Source organism: Patella vulgata, chromosome 9 (assembly GCF_932274485.2).
Source record: "Patella vulgata chromosome 9, xgPatVulg1.2, whole genome shotgun sequence".
In the NCBI taxonomy this organism is placed as follows: Eukaryota; Metazoa; Mollusca; class Gastropoda; family Patellidae; genus Patella; species Patella vulgata.
In genome coordinates this window covers 12,859,936-12,882,323 of record NC_065887.2, presented here as the reverse complement: position 1 = coordinate 12,882,323, position 22,388 = coordinate 12,859,936, and the positions used below count along the sequence as shown (strand labels likewise).

General features: G+C 36.9%; 1 protein-coding gene across 1 annotated transcript; it reads left to right on the top strand.

The window, feature by feature from the left end:
- The first annotated feature begins 3,729 nt into the window (after positions 1–3,729).
- Positions 3,730–21,198, top strand: LOC126832662 (interphotoreceptor matrix proteoglycan 2). The gene is made up of 11 exons (XM_056103265.1): positions 3,730–3,742; positions 8,259–8,453; positions 8,962–9,018; positions 12,241–12,356; positions 13,829–13,887; positions 14,580–14,755; positions 15,626–15,788; positions 16,518–16,703; positions 17,899–18,022; positions 20,097–20,171; positions 20,963–21,198. Exons 1-11 carry the CDS (start codon positions 3,730–3,732, stop codon positions 21,035–21,037), a joined length of 1,239 nt encoding a protein of 412 aa, XP_055959240.1. The 3' UTR covers positions 21,038–21,198.
- Positions 21,199–22,388: the final 1,190 nt, after the last annotated feature.

Sequence of the window (22,388 nt, the reverse complement as noted above, 5' to 3'; positions counted from 1 at the left end):
GCGTGGTTCCCCCTTGTCAGTGGTTCGGGACAGAGGACCTGGCAAGGGACAACATACAGTCTTTCGGATGGGACGAAAACACATTGGCTCGTACAAAGAACCTTGACAGAATTCGAAATAAGACCAGGCGTGGCGCTTCTGTCCAGGTCAAATTTCCATCATAGCACAAAGCTTGGATTTCAATCTTCATTAGCCCAGTCTGTGCAGAACAGTAGGACGTTAAACCTGATTTCATTTCATTTCAACATTTGATTCTTCAATTTTAGTATGGATTTGGTTGACGGTCTGGGTAAAAACAAAACCCTGTATTGATGACTCAGAAACTACCTATAATTGATTAGGAGCACAAAACTGTGAAAATAATTGGCAGTTGCATCACAGGTAATTATTGGGAAGCTTCTATTCAATGATTTTGTTTTAGAAATAATTTTAATCTATAATGCTATATCTCACATAAGGCCGAATTTTGTCAAATTAAAAAATAGTGTTCTTGGGTTGTTTATGTTGTTAACCAGTTCATTTTAATAGTCTTCATAATTTCAAAGAATGAAATCATTGTTTTGCTAATAATCCAAACTAGCATCAGTCTGTGTGATTTTTTGAATGTTTTTGACATCTCAACCATGAAGCTTGTGACAAAGGCACAATTTCCTATATTTCATGCAAAAGAAGGCTTAAATGATGTACTAACACAGATGATCTGCTGGGACAAGACCACATATTGACGATTAACGTCTACCAATACCACTAGATAAAGACCGATTTTCCTACTATAATATTACAGAATTCTTGTGAGAATCCAATGTCTTTAGAATTAGTAGGACATGTGAGATATGTCCCCACAACCACATCACCCCCATGAAAATATTATGAGAGAATCCAATGTCTTGAGTATTAGTAGGAGATATAAGTTGTGTCCCCACAACCACATCTCTCCGATACATATTATGAGATAACTCAATGATTCGAGTATTAGTGGAATGAAAAACAGAGGTCCCGTGTACACTTTTGTGTGCACATATAAGAAACTATGCCATTTGAGAGGACATTTATCGGCAGATCTTCGCTGTTTTCGGAATGTAAACGTACGGTAGATTATTTCTCATGAAGTTCTAACTTTACTTGCTATCGTAGCTCTATATTCTATAACTTGCATGTCACAAGTCTATTTTTCATAGTATTACAATTTCATCTGAAAAATATCACAGTCTAGTCAATCAACCACTTCCCCGACTTAAAGATAATGTTGGCTCGAGAGGGAAGCTGTATAATTTGAAATCTAACATCAAACGTGTACAAGGACATAACCGCAAACAAATTACTATCATATGGTTCAATTTTATTTCAATAATTTGCTTGTGGGTAGAGGTCTTTCTATAACAGTGGGCGGAACATGGAGGACCTACTCCTTGTCACGTACAAGCTGGGAATCGAATCCACGGCATTTGACTCAATGACAGACCTCGTGACCCAACAGGCATGCGTTAACCATTCGGTCACCCAACCCCCGGAAAAGAATAGAGCTGTCAAACTAATAGTTATACAAACCGCTGCATCCACCCTTACATTAATCAAAATTCCCGTCGATGGGATACTCATTTCTATGTAGAAAAATTGGCAATATTTTTATTTACAATAACCCATACTCTCAAACTACCAATATTGATCAAATTCTGCATATACAGTTAATTCACATTAAATATCATAGTACTGCTCACAGCTTCCACGCGCAAGTGAATTAGTGAAATAAATTTTAACCATATTTTACTCCCCAGTTTGTGTTGACTGGTCTCACATTGTTTTGTAACAATATACGTCGTCGGTCAGATATGGAAAGTGAAACCGGCCAAACGCTTACCACATCCGACGTGGGATATATTCTCTGTCACAGATCTTGTTAGACGGTGATTTTGTATCTGGCGTGTATTATGTAATTCTTTACTCTTATCTGCCACAGATCTTGTTAGTCGGTGATTTTGTATCTGGCGTATATTATTGTATTTCTTTACTATAGGACCCCACTTTAAACGTTGTGTATTTACAGCAGCTAACTATATGGCTACAGGAAAAACAGTACAACGGTTTCTTTAACATCTTTATATGAAAACAGATTACAATGCTTAAAGTAGCTAAGTCTCTAACTCAATATCAACATTGAAAACATGAATTATTTGTCAATTGAAATCAATATTGATGTTGTGATCTTACCGGGAAAATCTTACGTTTTAAATGCCTAGACTTCTGCTATTGATTGTTCAATTGGCCATATTTACGCAATTATGTGATTGGTTAATTATGCCTAATGACGTAATTGATAACCTTCCCTCACGAGTGTTTTTTGGACAATACCACACTAGCCTTGTCTGTTTGACTGTAGACCTGATATATCTTGTTTTTCTCACAGTATATTCAAAACAAATTAATTGCACTTTAAATATATCTTATAATATTTTGATAATGAAAAGGACAAATGACATATTATATGTACGATATGTATTAAATCAGAGTTCATGCTTCCTGGTGTAGTACGTGTTATTTAACTTCTTCATGAATTTCGAACAAATATTACGTCGAGGCGCTAATATTACTAAACCCTCTCCCGTTTATTTCTGGACATAATCCAGGGAATTTGAATAGCTGGTCTAGAAACTGGACACTCTTCAAATCTTAACGGTCCATTTATACACCCTCTCACGTTTATTTCTTGACATAATCCGGGAAAATTGAATTGCTGGCCTAGAAACTGAATACTCTTCAAATCTTAACGACCCATTTATATCTAAAATCATAACGGTTTTAAAACTAAGTACATGTATTGAACACTGAAGTTAAATTTGAAGACATGACAACAAGTGATTTCAATATATGTAACAAAAATCTGAAATCAGATCACTTTTAAAGACGTCATCCTTATAGTATATGGTCAGTAAATAATACCGTAGTTAACATAACTTTAAGCTACAAAATATTTAAAAGACTTTAACCCTTAAAGTTACACCCTTACATAAACGTCTCAAATTCCTAATCCCTTCATTCAACAAACACACGTTTAGGTATCTACACAGTGTTTATGCTATTGAATAAAAAAATCATGGGTATCACTTCATAACTTAATATTTGTCTACTCGGACTGAATTATCAGAACAAGTTTTACAAATATAGTTGGCGATATGCTGCGGACATAAAATTCGGAGTAACCATTGATAATATTGATGATAGGATATTACACAGAACCTTTTTACCGCCTCTATTTTAAAGTAAGTTTCATTTCTTTTGTTGAGTACAGTATCAAACAGACTTAATAGGTTAAAATGAGCATTATAGGCGTAGATAACGTACAAATATTATAGTGTTCTATCGACAATATGTATTTTCAAGATATTCGTTGCATAGATATCTGTTTTAGGTGTAAAGACTATTAGCCGGTAGTGTAACTGATTCGTATCAATCGTTTGATCAATAATATTTTGTCGTAAATATGATTACAAATCACATATATTACGTTTATGTCACTTCCGGAGACATTTCGATGCGGCCCTAATGGGGTTTTGTTTTATAAGTTATGAATAATGTATCGTGTTATTATAATAAGCATTGTTTAAAGTTATCAAATGTTTTTAAAAAGTTCGATATTCGAATGAAACTGAATATATATCTTTCGCGTAATATTATTAAATATGGTACGTGGATTATATTTTTTAAATTCGACTGTTCGGTAATGTCGCCGAAATGCCAATTGAATGTTCGTCGTATCTGCGTATATTCGAATAATTAACAAAACAACAATTTAAAACGAATAAAGATAAGGTTGTCAGTGGTGTTTATCAAAAGAATGTTCGGGGTACCGCAGGGATCAGTGTTGTGTCCTATCTAGCAACTTTTAAAAGTCTTAGACTGTATTACTTAAAATTACACTTTTGTTGTCAAATATTTTGTTAGATATAGATAATGTTAAACCAGAATTTTTGTTGTTGATACATTATAGGCCTACTAGCATTCGTACATACTCACCAGTTTGACGTAATTGGTCCATTCTGGGCTGAAGCTTAGATGACAAATGCCTACTTAAAAAAATCAAATCAAAATAAAAGGACGAAGCTCTCGCGTATCGACTTAACTGTAACACATACACTCCGTAAGCTTGTGGTAATGGATTGTTACTACTAATAAATGGAAAGTTGACAATCGGAAAATCAAAGTCATCACGTTTATCATATAATTTAATACTCAGTTTATCGCAGTTGTCAAAATGGACAACTTAACTGTATCGACTTAACTGTAAGACATACACTCCGAAAGCTGGTGGTAATGGAATGTTACTACTAATAAATAGAAAGTTGACAATAGGAAAATCAAAGTCATCACGTTTATCATATAATTTATTACTCTTGCAGTTTATGGCAGTTGTCAAAATCGACAACAGATCCATGTAGCAAGCGTAATTATCACTGTCAGTAGTATTTTTAAGCATATATGAATTCTAAATAATCACTAAATTTAAGTTTGTCCATTGATAAAACATCATCGGTATATCGATAAATGAAATTAAAACGTCTGACATCATTTATTTGTCTGTATATAATCGGCTTCGTAAGAATACAGAAACAGATCTGCAAGATAACTAACACTTGCTGATATATTTCTCCTCCCAATTCAACAAATATATTATATCAATTAAGAATTCCAACATCTGAATTATCTTGTTGGCTGTGTATTTTTTTTTTTTGGAGTTAACTGTGGTCCTTCCACAAAACATGTGGAATTGTTATTAACAACTAGATATTCATATGTAACAGTTCCCGATCTGGATGAAAAGATAGTGCGAATAATGTCTTTTAACTGAGCGTTTAATTTACTCTGAGGAATTTTAGTGTACAAGGTAGAAAAGTCAAACGTTTGTCTAGAAGCAAGTGATCTATCTTGCAAACCATCAAGTAATTTTTTAATATCCATATTTGATTGATAGCACTATGAGAGTATATTTTTCACTGTATGTTTGAATACCCTCTTTAACTACTGTTAGTATAAATGTCAATACTTTTGGAATTGGTTTTGTGGAACAACGGGATGAACCTGTTATAAAACGTTTGTAGGGATTTTTATGTAGTTTAGGGCAGATCTGTATAGTTATTTCCATACGGAGTACCAAATGAAGTGAGTAGAGATCTGTGATTGGATATAATTTCACCCTTAACTCATCGCGTGATTTGCACACAGGCCAAATTTAACGACAGAGTGTTAAAACATATTGTTTACTCAACAAACAATACACTCAGAGACCATTGTGACATTACACATTTTAATGACATATTATAGCACAAACAACCGACAATTATATCATATAGCGCTTATAACATATTATAGCACAAACAACTGGCAATTATATCATATAACGCTTATAAATAACACAAATCAGCCACCTTTTAATTCGCCGCTCTTCTAAAGTGTCTTAATTCTCACCTTAACCTCAAATTAAACTCGTATATACTGATTTATGATAATCTCGTAAATTTAACGAGTCATCTATTTTAATTCCTTAGGGAAAAAACTATACCTAAAACCCTATACGCTAGTCGCGTTTAACACAAGGGCTCTACATATATGCTGGATATTTTGCTCATATTTTAACCTTATACTCAAAGATTAAATAACTCAACTTATGCCTTCAGTTGTCCCACAAGATAATTTAAAATTATACTCAGCAAGGATAACAAACCACTGTTTTGTTGGGTTTCTTTTAATTTCAGTCTAATTATATAAGTTACGCGCACGAACTTCTGTAATATTATATAAACTATAGTTTTTTTGTTCTATGAAATATGCTCTGTTTAATATATTGAAGTGGTTAAACAAATAGGTGACGGGTAGATTTAAGGTAATTAGGTAATAATAGTTACCTTGGATTAATGTACAACTTTCTTAGACCAACTCACTGACACTATCCGTTTCTGGAAGTGTGGTGTTGTCTAGCCATTGGATGCACAGATTAGTCCAATTATATACAATAAAGTTGCCGCAAGAAGGTGCCCAAATGAAACACTTACCCAAAAATGCTAATTGCCCCGCCCTAACAACTAACGTATCTATACGTTTTATATAAATTAAAGTGCGCGATTGAATTTGCTGCATGTACATATCATTTTGATATTCCCAGAAGTACGTTCCCACAGTCGGATTCAGATATTCGATAGAGACAACATGCAATCTCCCTAGAGAGATATACCTTTAGCCACCCCAGTTTCACGCCGTGTTTAGCTTCCTGTATATAACCTTTGTATTATGGATGTTATAAAGATATATAAACATAGGTATAACCACACAGTAGTCCAGAGTTATTGATCTATGGAGTAAAAAAGTATACAACGTGGAAGTCGGGATTAAGTAATATAAGTGTTACAGTCCGTTTTCTGAAAATCCGTGACAATCAGTAGGCTTTGCTTGTGTGATCAATTCCAGTATAGCCAAGTGACAATATTAAATCTGTTTTGGTCGGTATTTGTAAAAGATGAATATCTTTCTAAAAGATAAATTACTCTCCCTCGCGTCTTTATCAGGCAGGTGTTCCCTAGACAACTACATCCCAAAATGGGAGATTATAAGGCAACATTTTCTTGCTAATATTCTATTTTATTATTATAGCCGGACGTTTTGAAATCAATCCAGTACCACTAAAATGGTATCATTGGTTCATCGCCATTTCTTGGATGGGTATGTTTTTCTACTTTTTATTGTTACAAGAACAGCTGTAACAACATCAACTACGACAGCATCATCATTAGTAACACACACGGTCTCTACAGTAGCAGAAACAAACACTACGACAGCTTCAACGGCTTCTACAAATGCACAGGAGTCTACGGAAGAGGCATCTACAGTAGCAACGACGGCCTCTACAACAACAATGAGGACCTCTACAGCAGCACCAACAACACTCTCTACAACGACGGCCTCTGCAACAACAATGACGAACGCTACAGCAGCGTCAACACCATTCTCGACGGATTCGGCCACTACAGCAGTCTCGACATTGTCTACATCAGAACCAACATTGTCTACATCAGTGGCATCAACTGTCTCTACATCAGTGGCATCTACAGAATCATCTACATTGTCTACAGTAGCAGACACCACCCCTACGATAGCTTCAACGGCTTCTACAAGTGCACAGGGGTCTACGGAAGTGACATCTACAGTAGCAACGACGGCCTCTGCAACAACAATGACGAACTCTACAGCAGGGTCAACACCATTCTCGACGGATTCGACCACTACAGCAGTCTCGACATTGTCTACAGCAGAACCAGCATTGTCTTCATCAGTGGCATCAACTGTCTCTACATCAGTGTCATCTACAGAATCATCTTCATTGTCTACAGAAGCAGACAACACCACTACGATAGCTTCAACGGCTTCTACAAGTCCACAGGGGGCTACCGAGGTGACATCTACAGTAGCAGACACCCCCACTACGATAACTTCAACGGCTTCTACAAGCGCACAGGGGTCTACGGAAGTGACATCTACAGCAGCAACGACGGCCTCTGCAACAACAATGACGAACGCTACAGCAGCGTCAACACCATTCTCGACGGGTTCGGCCACTACAGCAGTCTCGACATTGTCTACAGCAGAACCAACATTGTCTACATCAGTGGCATCAACTGTCTCTACATCAGGGGCATCTACAGAATCATCTACATTGTCTACAGTAGCAGACACCACCCCTACGATAGCTTCAACGGCTTCTACAAATGCACAGGGGTCTACGGAAGTGACATCTACAGCAGCAACAACGGCCTCTGCAACAACAATGACGAACGCTACAGCAGATTCAACACCATTATCGACGGATTCGGCCAATACAGCAGTCTCGACATTGTCTACTTCAGACCCAGCATTGTCTACATCAGTGGCATCAACTGTCTCTACATCAGTGGCATCTACAGAATCATCTTCATTGTCTACAGTAGCAGACACCACCCCTACGATAGCTTCAACGGCTTCTACAAGTGCACAGGGGTCTACGGAAGTGGCATCTACAGCAGCAACGACGACCTCTACAGCAGCGCCAACAACATTCTCTACGGATTCGGCCACTACAGCAGTACCGACATTGTCTACATTAGTGGCATCTACAGAAGCCTCCACAGCCTTAACGACGACCTCTACAGCTGCGCCAACAACATTTTCTACTGCATCGACCACTACAGCAGCACCGACATTGTCTACATTAGTGGCATTAACTGTCTCTACGACAGCGGCATTATCATCAGCACCTACGGTCTCTACAGTAGCAGAAACAATCCCTACGACAGCTTCAACGGCTTCTACAAGTGCACAGGAGTCTACGGAAGTGGCATCTACAGCAGCAACGACGGCCTCTACAACAACAATGACGACCTCTACAGCAGCACCACCAACAGTTGCACCGGCTATTTCTACGGCAATATCAGGTAAACATTCCGTCCGTCCACAACATTTTTTGTGCAAGATACTTGTCACATTTTTAGAAAAGAATAAATGCTTTTTATTAATCGAGCTGTTAAGTTTATTGAACAGAACCTGTTGATTTGGTGTTAATTTGGTGTGATTCTGGCAAATCTATATCCTAGTCATGTGCACCAGAATGAAGTTTTCTAAGAAATATATACTTTCAATTTTTTTGTACGATGGTCGCCAGGTCCCCACATTCCAGTCAGTTTTTGATGCCAAGATATATGTATGTACCAACGCTGTAAATACACAATTGAATAATGGAGTGACTTAATTGAGTAATCCCGAAAAGCAAATCCATTGATTAACAAATTCCAAACAAGGTTTTCGCGGTGTTTCTACATATATGTTGATGTTTAATTTGCAGCCTATAGTCTTCGAATACCTTGTGAAATATGGGACGGCTACTATTAAGGCTGAGATTTTAAATATTAAAACAAAAACCCTAATTATTTGTTGTTCTTTCAGGGTCATCTCTTACACCTGAAGCAAATACAATTTATCCAACTCGTAAACCAATCATAGGTTTTTTGTAATCTTTTCTTATCTTTTCATTTTTGACATTTGTATTTATATTAACACAGCTTTATATCTATTAAGCCTCAAATGAGTTTACAAATTAAATTCACTTGATTAATTCGATTTTCACACTAGCGCAAACTCCGTAGACTGTTGAAACTAGGTCAGATAAATAACAATGGAAACAACAAGACTGTTAAATGACAAAGGCACGTGGAGCCTCGGTGGCTATGTGGATAAGACACTCGCTCACTAGTCTGAAGTTCGCGAGTTCGCTCCCAGTGGCAAGGACAGCTCTGTAGTCGTTCGGATGGGACGGAAAACTGAGATCCCGTTTACATACTGACGTGTACGTAAACGATCCCTTGGCTGTTGGAATTCGATATAAGAGTAGAGCTTATCGCCGCTGTCCGGGAAAAATGTCCTTTATAGCACACTGCATGGTGTATGCCCGTCTCCATAAGTCAAGTCGAAGCAGAACAGTAGGACGTTACATTTCATTTCACAAACGCATGATTTTAGACGCACCGGCGATGTGACTGGAAATTATTAGAGGACACTCTATACATAGATACATAGACAGTCTTATAGATAGATGGAGGGGTCACTTGTTTTGTGGATTTCAACACGGCTTTTGATTTGGGTGGCAAATCAACAACAATGTGGAAAATACATTTAGGCATTATGGCATACCTACCCACCTAAGATTATCCACTTAATCCAGAAACTGCACTTTAAAACAACATGAATAATATGCTACCCGAGTCACAACATAGATCTATTCCAGTTTGCTACAGTAGACAGTGCCTCCTACTACCATCCCAGGTAATTAATTGCATGTGTTAAAACACATGGTCATATGGCATAAGAAAATCTTGGGCGATTCTACCAAAGAACATTTATATATAGGTGCTGATGGATTGGGCATACCTCATGCCGTTAACATTCACACTTTACACGTCAAGTCCACGGAGCAATATAAAGTGAAATCCTCCAGTTTGATGAACTGGAGAGCAAACCACGACTAACCACCTTTGGGGTGGGGGCAAAGAAAGTGGCTTAATTTGTACAGTAATCGATGAAAATCTGATGTCATTGCATTAAGTATTCCATGGATGGAACAAACAAACCAAGCGGGCGCTCGTTTCAAACCGGAGATGATTTTAATGAAACTACTAGGTTTGTCGGTTGACATCTGCTTCTACACAGGGATATAACCATTTAATACATATTTTCACGAGGGTTTACTTCGAGAACCTGTTGATCGGTTAATATGGATAAACAAAACAACGAATTATACTCATCGTTGTATATTCGTTGATGTCATGGAGGGTTATAGCCTAGAAAATGGGAAAGAAATAATATTGTAACGTTGTTTTATTTTCCAAAATATATTGGTCTTATATACATAATGCACACATCTATGGCAAGGTTTGAGGGCATTTGTGTGGAACTTTTCACCACAAGAGTTCCACAAGATATTGGGTTTCTGAAAATAAATACATTCCCCAAGACTTTCGACTTAAAATAATATTCATAGAGTGTTTTGGGTCTGTGGTGTTTTTCACCACAAGAGTTCCACAAGATATTGGACTTAGAAAAAATATCAATTTTTTCAAAAATTTCTTCTCATACCTCCTATGTGCCTGTGTGGTACCACATTCCAGAAAATTTACGACTTAGAATAATTTTGATAGAGTCTTTTGGGTCTGTGGTGTTTTTCACCACAAGAGTTCCACAAGAAATTGGACTTAGAAAACAAAAACCTTTCTTTCAAAAATTTCTTTTTAGACCTCTCTATGTGCCTGTGCGGTACCACATTCCACAAACTTTACGACTTGTGGAACTCTTGTGGTGAAAAGTTCCACACAAATGCCCCCAAACGTTACAATATTATTTCTTTCCCATTTTCTGGGCTATAACCCTCCATGACATCAACGAATATACAACGATGAGTATAATTCGTTGTTTTGTTTATCCATATTAACCGATCAACAGGTTCTCGAAGTAAACCCTCGTGAAAATATGTATTAAATGGTTATATCCCTGTGTAGAAGCAGATGTCAACCGACAAACCTAGTAGTTTCATTAAAATCATCTCCGGTTTGAAACGAGCGCCCGCTTGGTTTGTTTGTTCCATCCATGGAATACTTAATGCAATGACATCAGATTTTCATCGATTACTGTACAAATTAAGCCACTTTCTTTGCCCCCACCCCAAAGGTGGTTAGTCGTGGTTTGTTCTCCAGTTCATCACACTGGAGGATTTCACTTTATATTGCTCCGTGGACTTGACGTGTAAAGTGTGAATGTCAACGGCATGAGGTATGCCCAATCCATCAGCACCTATATATATGTTCTTTGGTGGAATCGCAAAAGATTTTCTTATGCCATATGACCATGTGTTTTAACACATGCAATTAATTACCTGGGATGGTAGTAGGAAACACTGTCTACTGTAGCAAACTGGAATAGATCTATGTTGTTACTCGGGTAGCATATTATTCATGTTGTTTTAAAGTGCAGTTTCTGGATTAAGTGGATAATCTTAGGTGGGTAGGTATGCCATAATGTGGAATGTGGTACCACACAGGCACATAGGGAGGTATGAGAAAAAATTTATATTTTTTATAAGTCCAATATCTTGTGGAACTCTTGTGGTGAAAAACACCACAGACTCAAAACACTCTATCAAAATTATTCTAAGTCGAAAATCTTGTAGAATGTGGTACCACACAGGCACATAGGGCGGTATGATAAGAAATTTTTGAAAAAATTGATATTTTTTCTAAGTCCAATATCTTGTGGAACGCTTGTGGTGAAAAATACCACAGACCCAAAACACTATCAAAATTATTCTGAGTCGAACATCTTGTGGAATGTGGTACCACACAGGCATATAGGGAGGTCTGAGAAGAAATTTTTGGAAAAGAAAATGATTTTTTTTTCTCAGTTCAATATCTTGTGGAACTCTTGTGGTGAAAAACACCACAGATTAATATATTTTGTAGAATATATTTTCCCCACATCTTACAAGATGATAGGATAAACTATTATTGTTCCAGCGAAATAAAAAGAAAATGTTTCATAAATATTTCATTGTCCACTTTTCCAAACGCCCCCAAACCTTGCCATGTCTAAATGCACATCCAAAAACAATAGCTTGCAATCTCGACAAAAGAACGTACACCAATGAACAAATGATAATATCTTAATTTTACTTTTTAGATGTGAATAATTACGGATTTAAATTGTCTGTAAGATCCAACGAACCATTTAATGACAAGCTCACCGACAAAACAACTGATTTATACAAATCATACGAAGCAAACTTTACTGAAGGTGTGAGTGTTCACTTTCAATTTTATATACTAACATTTTCATGATATATACCTGTGTCTGTTGGTAAGTTCTTCATCCATAAAAAGGAAGGTTCTTTATCTCTGAATGATGACGCTGGTTCAGTTTAAACAAGATGACTGAACACCCCGCGACCTTGTACTTGTTTGGAAGGGAGAGGGTTAAACAACTTATTTATGTTATTGGTAATCAACATTAAATATATATGATTTCGCAATTAGTGTCACTTGTCCTGATATTGTGGCGCTGTTTAATAGATATTGCCATTTATTTCTGAAAACCAAGACAGGTCAATTACCTTTGGCCCTATACTATCCCCAGGTTTTAAAAATTAGAGATCAATACTTACCAAATAGAGCTATTGTTCAAGTGGAAAGAAATGGCGTCCAATTTTAAATAAAAAATCTGTTTATGCAGCTTCCATATATACATGACTTTAATGTAATGTATATCTGTTTGGGCCATTTAATGAAGGTATAGTGCAATTGAAAATACCAAAATAACTTATAAAAGGCATTTGTCTTATAAATTATGCAAAGAACCATTACGATTGTACTCCAGACATTTACGTTGCCATGTAAATGATTTAGTAGAATCCTCAAATTTATTCATGTTTTCTCCCCTCTGCAACACTGAATAAATGTACATGCAGATTACAAGCAAGGTTTTTACAAATTAATGATGAATAATAAAATACTAGGTTGGTGAATGTAAAAAGGTTATAAGGGTATTTTAAACACTGATATATTCTCTAGAATAATAATTCTGTACCAAAAACTAAGTCAGATGTGTTGTGGTATAAACTAAAAAATCATTCAACAGAGAAATTTATTAAGTCTGAGAAATGTCTAATTAGCAGGTTGATGTTTATACAAAGTTTCTTGAAAATATCTTGAAAGGTTTATGAGATATGTTCCGGAATAAAAATTTGTGTACACATAAGTTAAATTTGTTTCCACGGAAACACAAAAACCTATTAAATTCGAGAAATTCCAAATTAGCAAAAGGCACACCTATCCTTTCGAAATTTTGAATTCATTGGTGGATAATTGCGAACGTTTATTACTGACTATTAATTTTTAAATTTTAGACCGCAAAATGGTAAGGTTCTTCATAGAATTATTTGTAAGAAAAACCCTGTAATTAAATTCCATAATTGGTGAGATTCGTCATTGGGACATACAGGAAATCCGAAAAATAACATTTACTATACATTGATTTTCTAGCATCTATCTGACGCTACAGGAAATCCGAAAAATAACATTTACTATACATTGATTTTCAAGCATCTATCTGACGCAAACAGAATGGTTTGCCAAGATGCAAAATTCGAACTTTGTTTATACCATGGTTCGGGTATATGTATACTGACATATCTAACAGAAAAAGGAAAAACTTTTTGTCAAAATTGCTGTATGTCCATCCTCTTTTTATTGGCTTATTAATGTAATTACAGCTTACGGAGGCGTTTAAAGGAACAGATGGATTCAAAGAAATCGAAGTACTGGGATTTAAGTAAGTATTGCTGTCTACAAAAATAAAACCATGTGCCAAATAACCACTACACATTTTGTAGCTCTTCGAAAAAAGTCTTTTGCTCCGCCAATTCATGTACGATCGACATGAACATTGAAGAGAGAGAGAAATGGGGTTTAACGTCCACTCGACACAAACTAGGTCATTTCAGGACTAACATATGGTTCCATTTTATTTCCATAATTCGCTTGGGCGTAGGGGTCTTTAGCCCGGAGAAAACCCACGAGGTTGGACAGGCGACCCTACATGAACATTGGAAAATTAAAATATAAGTATTCTAATTCCATGCTTGGCTTACTTGTTTCTTGGCAAATTGTGCATAGATTGATGGGCTCTCATTTTTGATTGGCTGTCACAATTTCAAGATGGCTGCGATGACGCCATACTCAGTTCCTGGTTCATAGTACGGTGGCAAAACGAAGTATTATATATGACGCTGTCTGTATAAAGCTGTATTTTCATTACACAGAAGAAAGTATTATATGTGATTATAATGCTGTATATTTATTATATGTAATTATAAAGTTGTATTTTTATTACAGAGAAGGAAATGTTATATGTGATTATAATGCCGTATTTTTATTACACAGAGGATAGTAATATGTAATTATAAAGTGTTATATGTGATTATAAAGTGCTATATGTGATTATAAAGCTTATCTTTATTACAGAAATGGAAGTATAATATGTGATTATAATGCTGTATTTGATTTACTTGAAACCAATGAAAACACAACAAAACAAATCAACACAACTGTTGTAGAGAGGATTAATAATATTATTACCCTACCAGCACCTGTTGATAAGAACTACACAAAACGACAAATGGACGACTTTACAAATTCTGGTAAGTTAATGGGGACATATATAAACAACTCCGAGCTCCAACCGGCCGGTCACCCTCGATGGAAGCGGACGTTACGCCCTACGAAAGAATTAAATAAATGTACAAATAACATATTTATTTTACACCCGAATAACTTTTGGTTTAAAAATTTGATGTTTGACAGCACTAGTGAATTCCGGTGACGTTTGAACGACGTTGTTGATCTTTGTTCTGTAATCTTGTATGAGTGTGAAGGACGGGCCATAGTATTTACATGATTTATTATTAAACGGAGACGGAAAATGTCATATGTTAAAGAAGACCAAAAGTTGTAATATAAGACTGTAAGAGGATATCTAACAATTCGATAAAGTTTTTAAATGTCATTAGACAAGAGAACACGAGAAAAATAGAAATAGTCCGTACATTCCCTTCTTTTTATTCATTCTATACTTAATAAAAAAAATGGTAATGCACTGACTTTTTCTATTTTACTTTCGTGTTCTCTTATCTAGTGACAGTCCATTCTTTTAATGAATTGTCAGATATTCTCTCACAGTCTCACACCACAACTGTTGGTCTTTGAAGGAATTATTAGTGAGCAGAAATTCGCCCATGTATCTGTTATCACTCGTCAATTCAGACAGTTATGCAGACGGATAACTCGTGTTTTTCTTTCGGGTTCGTCATTTCCGATTGTTGAAACCTTTATTACGCATCTATCGTAGCAATGATCTATGTGTTAAAATTATATTTGGAATGTGTTTAACCAGTTCTATCACATATTATGACTGACACCTCTAAATACAGAATATGGTTGGGGTGGGGTGGGGAGGACACAAGGCAGACCTAAGGCGTACGACTGCGTGCACATTTTTATTTAATCAACAGGTGAAGCAGCTAGATTTACCGATCCTTGTATAGATGCATGTCCTACTGGTAGCACGTGTAGTAGAACGTCTAACAATGGTTTAATCTGTAGAGATTCGTGTGATGGTTTTAACTGCGGTAAATCCGGTACATGTGTTTTACATTTAGGACAACCCAAGTGTAGGTAAGTTAAACATGTATTATCCAAGAGCTAAATCTGTCTATTGCAGGTCTTTCTTTACGCTTTAAATGTTGTCTAAATTATTAATTAAACACTAAATAACTTATCAAGACCATAATCAATTCACGATACCATCGTTAGCCGCCTGTGACATTTTGTGGATTTGAATACGTTTTGTGATGGATGACTAGACGTAAAAATGGATAACCGAGACTTTATTATCGTGCCAACGGTATTAATGACGATCGAGGCGAGCCTAAAATTGAATGGCTAATATCTCGGTTCAGAGTGAAGCAATTTGACTGACAAGTTCAGCATATTCTGTTTTCATTATCTATTTTTATCTATTATAGCGAGAACTGTCAGCTCTGTATCTAATCTTAACTAATGCGTCCGTTAACTTAATTTTGTATATAATATATGATATATAAACCTTAAATTATTATTATTTTACTTGTTCGGATTGCTTTGACTTGCAATTCTGTCTGAAACCATCTTCACTGACGAAATTGCAAATAAGCCCCACGGAATTGAATTGTATTAAGCCTGTCTAACACGAGTGCGTCATTATTCTGCCCTTATGACACCTAGCGTGGGTTTATTTTGTGTAGGCGTATAATCATGGGGTATTAGTCCTGCCATTTAAACTTTGTAGGAATTCTAAAGAACAGTGATTTTATTCCCCCGGGTTTGTTCGTTCTAAGCCTATAAACCCATATGTTTCTTTTCTAGATGTGATGAGACGTCTGATGTGATATACAGTGGAGAGAAATGTGATGAAGAAATAGAGAAACTATTATTATCAACAAATTATATCATTATTATAAGTTGTAGTATATTTGGTGTTACTATCATGATCACTATTATCATAGTTATTGTGATTAAAAGGAGAGCACGTCTACGGACAAAACATTATGAGTACGTATTTATTTGGAATGTCTTACCAACTTGATTCTAAAAACATGCCACGATGTCAAAGTAATTTTCGTAACAGGAATTAGAAAAGCTCACTATATTAACACGGACAAGGACAGTACACTATGGGGATGCTCGATTGTCACTCCGGAACGTCCCGAATTGACAGAATCGCAATCAACTGATACGGAATTAAGTCCTGTCACAGTTCTGCCAGTTCCAACAGCTGAGGTGGTGTGAGTAGAATCATGACGTATTTTAGATAGCAAATATGTTTCAGCTGCCATTATTGGTTGATATATTTTTTATGCAGCCGGCACATGCGTTGTACTCCTAAATTCTCCTTTTCACTCGATTGACACTGTTTTGGGGATTGAGAGAATTCAATTCTGGAACGTTCAATCGAGCATCCCCCATATTAACATGAACTAGAACAGTGCACTATATTAACCCGGACTAGAACAGCGCATTTGTTAAGAACAGTGCACCTTGTTAACATCACATCACACTTTGTTAAGGAGAAGTCCTAGATTTCCCTGGAGATAAATGTGGATTTATCGATCAAAAACAAACAACGGGCGATTTTTCCTGTTTGAAAATTTCAAGTCAAATTGTTAGGCCCTTCGAAAATGATCGCTAAATTTTCTTAATGGGGAGACGTTACTCAATAAACCAGTAGTGTTGGGTAGATCATCATACTGTGTTAGACATACGTTATGCAAGAGCTAAATCTGCCTATTGCAGGTCTTTCTTTAAGCCTGAAATGTTTTCTAAATTATTAATTAGAAATTAATTAACTGATCCAGGCCATAATCAACTCTCGATGGCATGTGATATCTGCGATATGCAATAGATTAGAACAGTTCAGCCATATTTTAATGTAATTTAAAAATGAAAGGCGGTAGTTGCAATTATTGCACACTTTTTGTCAAACCTTCAAAGGCTAATATCTTCGCTCTCAATAGAGTAATTGGAATGAAACTTTCAAATTATTCATTTTAAGTTATCTATTTTCGAATTATTATAGCACGAATGTCTAGATCTTTATCTTAATCTTACATAATGTATATTTAACAACGCAAGAGAAAGTTAAATACAGAATAGAACAGCCCACTCTGTTAATGACGGAACAGGACAGTACACTTTAATAAGGATGTAATAAGTCTTAATCCTGTATTCTTCTATTGAATCATTACAGGGAATCCGATCAAAGCAATTTGAGTTTCGAGAGCATTTCATCGTACAAGCCAACACTGGGCGAAGAAAACATTAACGAATCAACTACTGATGGACGTATGAGATCTGATACAGATGCACATAAGGTAAAAACCATGACAAGAAATTGGCCTATTAATTTATTCGGTCAAATAATAATCTTTGAAGCGACCACTATTTACATGTAAATACTGTTCCGATGGGCGGGGGATAGCGTGGCTAAGTGGGTAAGACGCTAGCTCGCTAGCCTGGAGGTCGGGTGTTCGATCCCTGCATTGGCCGAGAAAGTTCATCCAGATTTTCCGGCGTGGTTCTCCCTTGTCAGTGATGCAGGACGGAGGGGCTGACAAGGAAAGCTGTCTAGTCGTTCGGATGGGACGAAAAACCGAGGTCCCGTGTACACATTGGCGTGCACGTAAAAGATCCCTTGGCAGTTGAAATTCGATATAAGAGTAGGCCGTAGTGCCTCATAGCACACTGTATTGCGTATGCCCGTCTTCATTAGCCCAGGTTAGGAGCAGAACAGTAGGACGTTAAACTCCATTTCATTTCATTTCATTTCATTTTGTTCCGATGGGGGTACGGGCTCGGTGTTAGGGGGCAAAACCTGAAATGTCTGAAAATATTTCGGGTTACAGACGGTGATGCCGGCGAAGGAGTGGGGCTTACCGTGCACACCAAGAAAATTTGACGGCGAAACGTGATGGTGGGAACCCTAGCGTTAAGACATCTTCTCTCTTCTATTTCTATCGTAACACCTCACTGGTTTGCACGAATGAAATGAATAGTCATTTTATGCTCATTATGCCGTCACATGTGTAAAACTGAAATAGATGTTTGAGTAACTTTCTTGTTGAATAAGTATGCCAATAATAATATATAATATAAAGAAGACGCTGTTTCAAATTGTATACGTTTGTATAAGATCAACGATAAATATATGGTGGGTGTAATTCATTATTTATACATACGGACTCACTGAAAGTTTGGACAGACGACGGTGCCATATGTCCGCGAGAGGCGAAGGAGTGGAGCGTAGCGTGTAGCCCCCCCCCCCCCCCACACACACACACACCCGCACACACACACGCACACAACCTGCAAAGTAAATTTCGAACATTTGATGGTCGGAAACGCGTTTTCCTGCTATTCCAGCCCGTGAAAACAGCAATTACTTCAATGTGATGTGACTGACTCGAAATCAATCAACCGTTTACAGTGCACGGAGATGGGACCGTCGGGGAAATTTTTGAAAATTTAACTGCTGCAACCGTAATCCCACTCTTTGCCCACCTGAATCCCAAATCCCAAGCAACCCCAAATTTGGAAAATTTAACCGCTGCAAATGAGTTTTTCTGCTATTCTAGCCCGTGAATTTAGCAACTTCAAACCATCCAATCAGACTGTTGCAGCTGCATTCACAAATAATAATCGATAACCAAAAAATGTCGCACAAAGTGGCTCCAGATGAAATATTTTAATCCATAGTCAATTCAATACAAATTCGTTGTATTCAATTACAAGAAAAGTAAAAATTAGTGTTTTATTAGATTTTTGGCACTTTTTTTGCCAACTAGATGAAGTAATAATTTCTGTTTTCAATTTACCCGTCTGCCCGAATAGTCAGATTGCCCGAACGTTAGGGGGCAGCTGCCTCCTGACTCGTACGCCTATGACAATATCTTTGTCAGCCTTGTAGGTGCCATTTCGTACAAGTTGAAAGACCTGTTCACTAACCATACCGGGCCTCGGTGATTTGTCACATTCGAACGCCTGAACAAGTCAGCTCCGTCGGCGTGAATCCTGTTTCCTAACCGCGCTGCCATTATGCCATTACATAGTGTTCACTTCATTTGTACACGGAATCTAGGCTTTTTGTCCAATTCGAACAACTATGCGGAAAGTTTGAAACAAAAATCGAGTCTGTGCGAATTTAGAGCGGAAAGAAGTGAACTTTCAACCTTCGCGAAATCACGCATTTTGTCACACCTTCGCCTTCGTTATTAGAAAATATTTGTTTCTAGCCACCACAAATTCCATGCCTCAGGGAGAAATCAGATTTATTACCGTAATATGGAATCGAAAGAATTGTATCCAATAATTGAAAAGCACCTTTATTGTTAATCATTTGTATGATGAAATCTCGTTTATTTGAATTTTGAATTTTAATTTTTATTTCAGAATTATATAAATCAACTTAGTGATATTAGTCCATCTGGTCGCTCGTTTTATGAACACATCGACACGGAAACCACGGTAAAGTAACCATTTATGTGACATTAGAGATATATTTGTGTCTGATCGTCTTATTTTCGGATTATAAATTGAAAATTCTATACACCACATTTCAGGGAGAAAATGAAATTGGGTTTAACGTCCTACTTTTCTCCCCCGACTGGGTTAATGAAGACGGGCATACACCATACAGTGTGGTATAAGAAAATGAGTCCCGGACAGCGACACTACAACCTTCTTTTATTTCAAACTCTACCTGTCAAGGTTTCTTTTACGTACCGTCCATCCGAGCGACTATACGTCGTCCCTATCCTGAATCATAGGCGAGGGCGGGCCGAAAAATTCCGAACAAATTTCTAGGCCAATACCAGGCCCCAACACGGAACCTAGTGGTTAGCGAGGTAACGTCTTACTCACCGAGCCACCACGACCCCGGGACATGCAGGAAGTTGGTATAGATGATAGTTAAGGGGCAGTGAGGTAGAATCATGTAGGCAAGTCAGGAAGGTGTTGTATGCTAGGGAGGTGTTGTGGGGTGAGACAGGAGGGTGGGTTATGACGGGGGGTGGGGGTAAGTTAAAGACAGTCGATTTGGTGTAGGGGCGGAGAGATATGACAGCGAGTTGGGGGGGGGGGGACTTAGTCTCGTTTTTCCAGTACAGTTGCTTTGATAATTAACAATCAAGGCTACATCTCCCAACACCTAAAACGTCGGTCAGAATAAAGTAATTTGAATGAAATTATATATTTTGAACTATAATAGCAAAAACGGCCATTTACATATCTAAATCTTCATTTTTTTTATCTTTAAGTTTGTAATTCGGCGCCCGAAGATAAAAGTTTATGGCCAAGATAACTTGACAAGTTATATAAAAACGGAGATTTGAAATCAGATTGTCTTTATAAATAATGTTTGGGAAAGTCAGGGGTGCTTGGCAGTGTGGAGGTCGGGTTTTATATTTCATAATATATGTTTATATCATTTTGGGCTAGTTAAGGGTTGTGGGAGAATGGTAAAATATAGGCAAGTTTAGTTTATGGAGGGAGGGTGAGGTGTGTGTCGGGGGGGGGGGGTAGTTTTATATTTCATAATATATGTTTATATCATTTTGGGTTGGGTGGGGGTTGTGGGGGATGGTAAAATATAGGCAAGTTTAGTTTATGGAGGGAAGATGATGCGGGGGAAAGTCAGGGGTGCTTGGAAGTGTGGAGCTGTGTGTGTGTGTGTGGGGGGGGGGGGGTAGTTTTATATTTCATAATATATGTTTATATCATTTTGGGCTGGTTAGGGGTTGTGGGGGAATGGTAAAATATAGGCAAGTTTAGTTTATGGAGGGAGGATGAGGTGTGTGTGAGGGGGGGGGGGGTAGTTTTATATTTCATAATATATGTTTATATCATTTTGGGGTGGGTAGTGGTTGTGTGTGATGGTAAAATTTTGGGGAGGGTGAGGAAATACAGGTTATTTTGCATAGTATCATTAATTATCTTGTATTAAACATAATGGCTATTACGAATAGAGAGAGAGAGGGGAGAGAGAGAGAGAGAGAGAGAGAGAGAGAGAGAGAGATGGGGTTTGACGTCCACTCGACACAAACTAGGTCATTTCGGGACTAACATATGGACTAATTTTATTTCAATAATTCGCTTGCGCGTAGGGGTCTTTAGAATTATATACCCCAGATGGAACCCCGTGTTCATCTGATAAATTAATTTTAAAGCAAAAAATTGTAAACCCTTCTAGTTACTGGGCACGTTCTTTTAGTTATCAAGCGCCTATTTTATGGAATCAATTATCTTTTAATATTAGAATGTTAATCATCACTAGTTAATTTTTTTAAAAAAAACAGACTAAAACTTTCTGATTTTTAAAGGCTTATAACAAATTTAAACAACTATTGTTTTGTCAATTGTCTTCCTTGTATATATATTTTAGAAATAATTGTTTATTTAATTAATGCATTTTTAACATTTTGGATGCAATTTACTTTTTGAATGTATGTTTTTGCTACACTGTAAAGTGTCCCTGAACACATCTGTGAAAGGAGCGCTATATAGATTTTGTAATAATAAAGTAATAATATAAATTTTGTAATAATAAAGTAATAATAATAATATCTTCTTGTCATCATTAAAAATATTATTTGTATTGGGTGAGGTCAGAACAAATACTTGTTCAGGCGTACGGGCTTGATAAATGATAGGAGGGTGTGGGAGGTCAGAACCTAAGATGCCCGA

Bases quoted from the DNA above. Each gene is read 5' to 3' on its own strand.
- LOC126832662 (XM_056103265.1), top strand. The intron at 8,454-8,961 runs GTAAACATTCCG...TTGTTCTTTCAG, and splicing joins TATTTCTACGGCAATATCAG to GGTCATCTCTTACACCTGAA. The intron at 16,704-17,898 runs GTACGTATTTAT...GAATCATTACAG, and splicing joins CTACGGACAAAACATTATGA to GGAATCCGATCAAAGCAATT.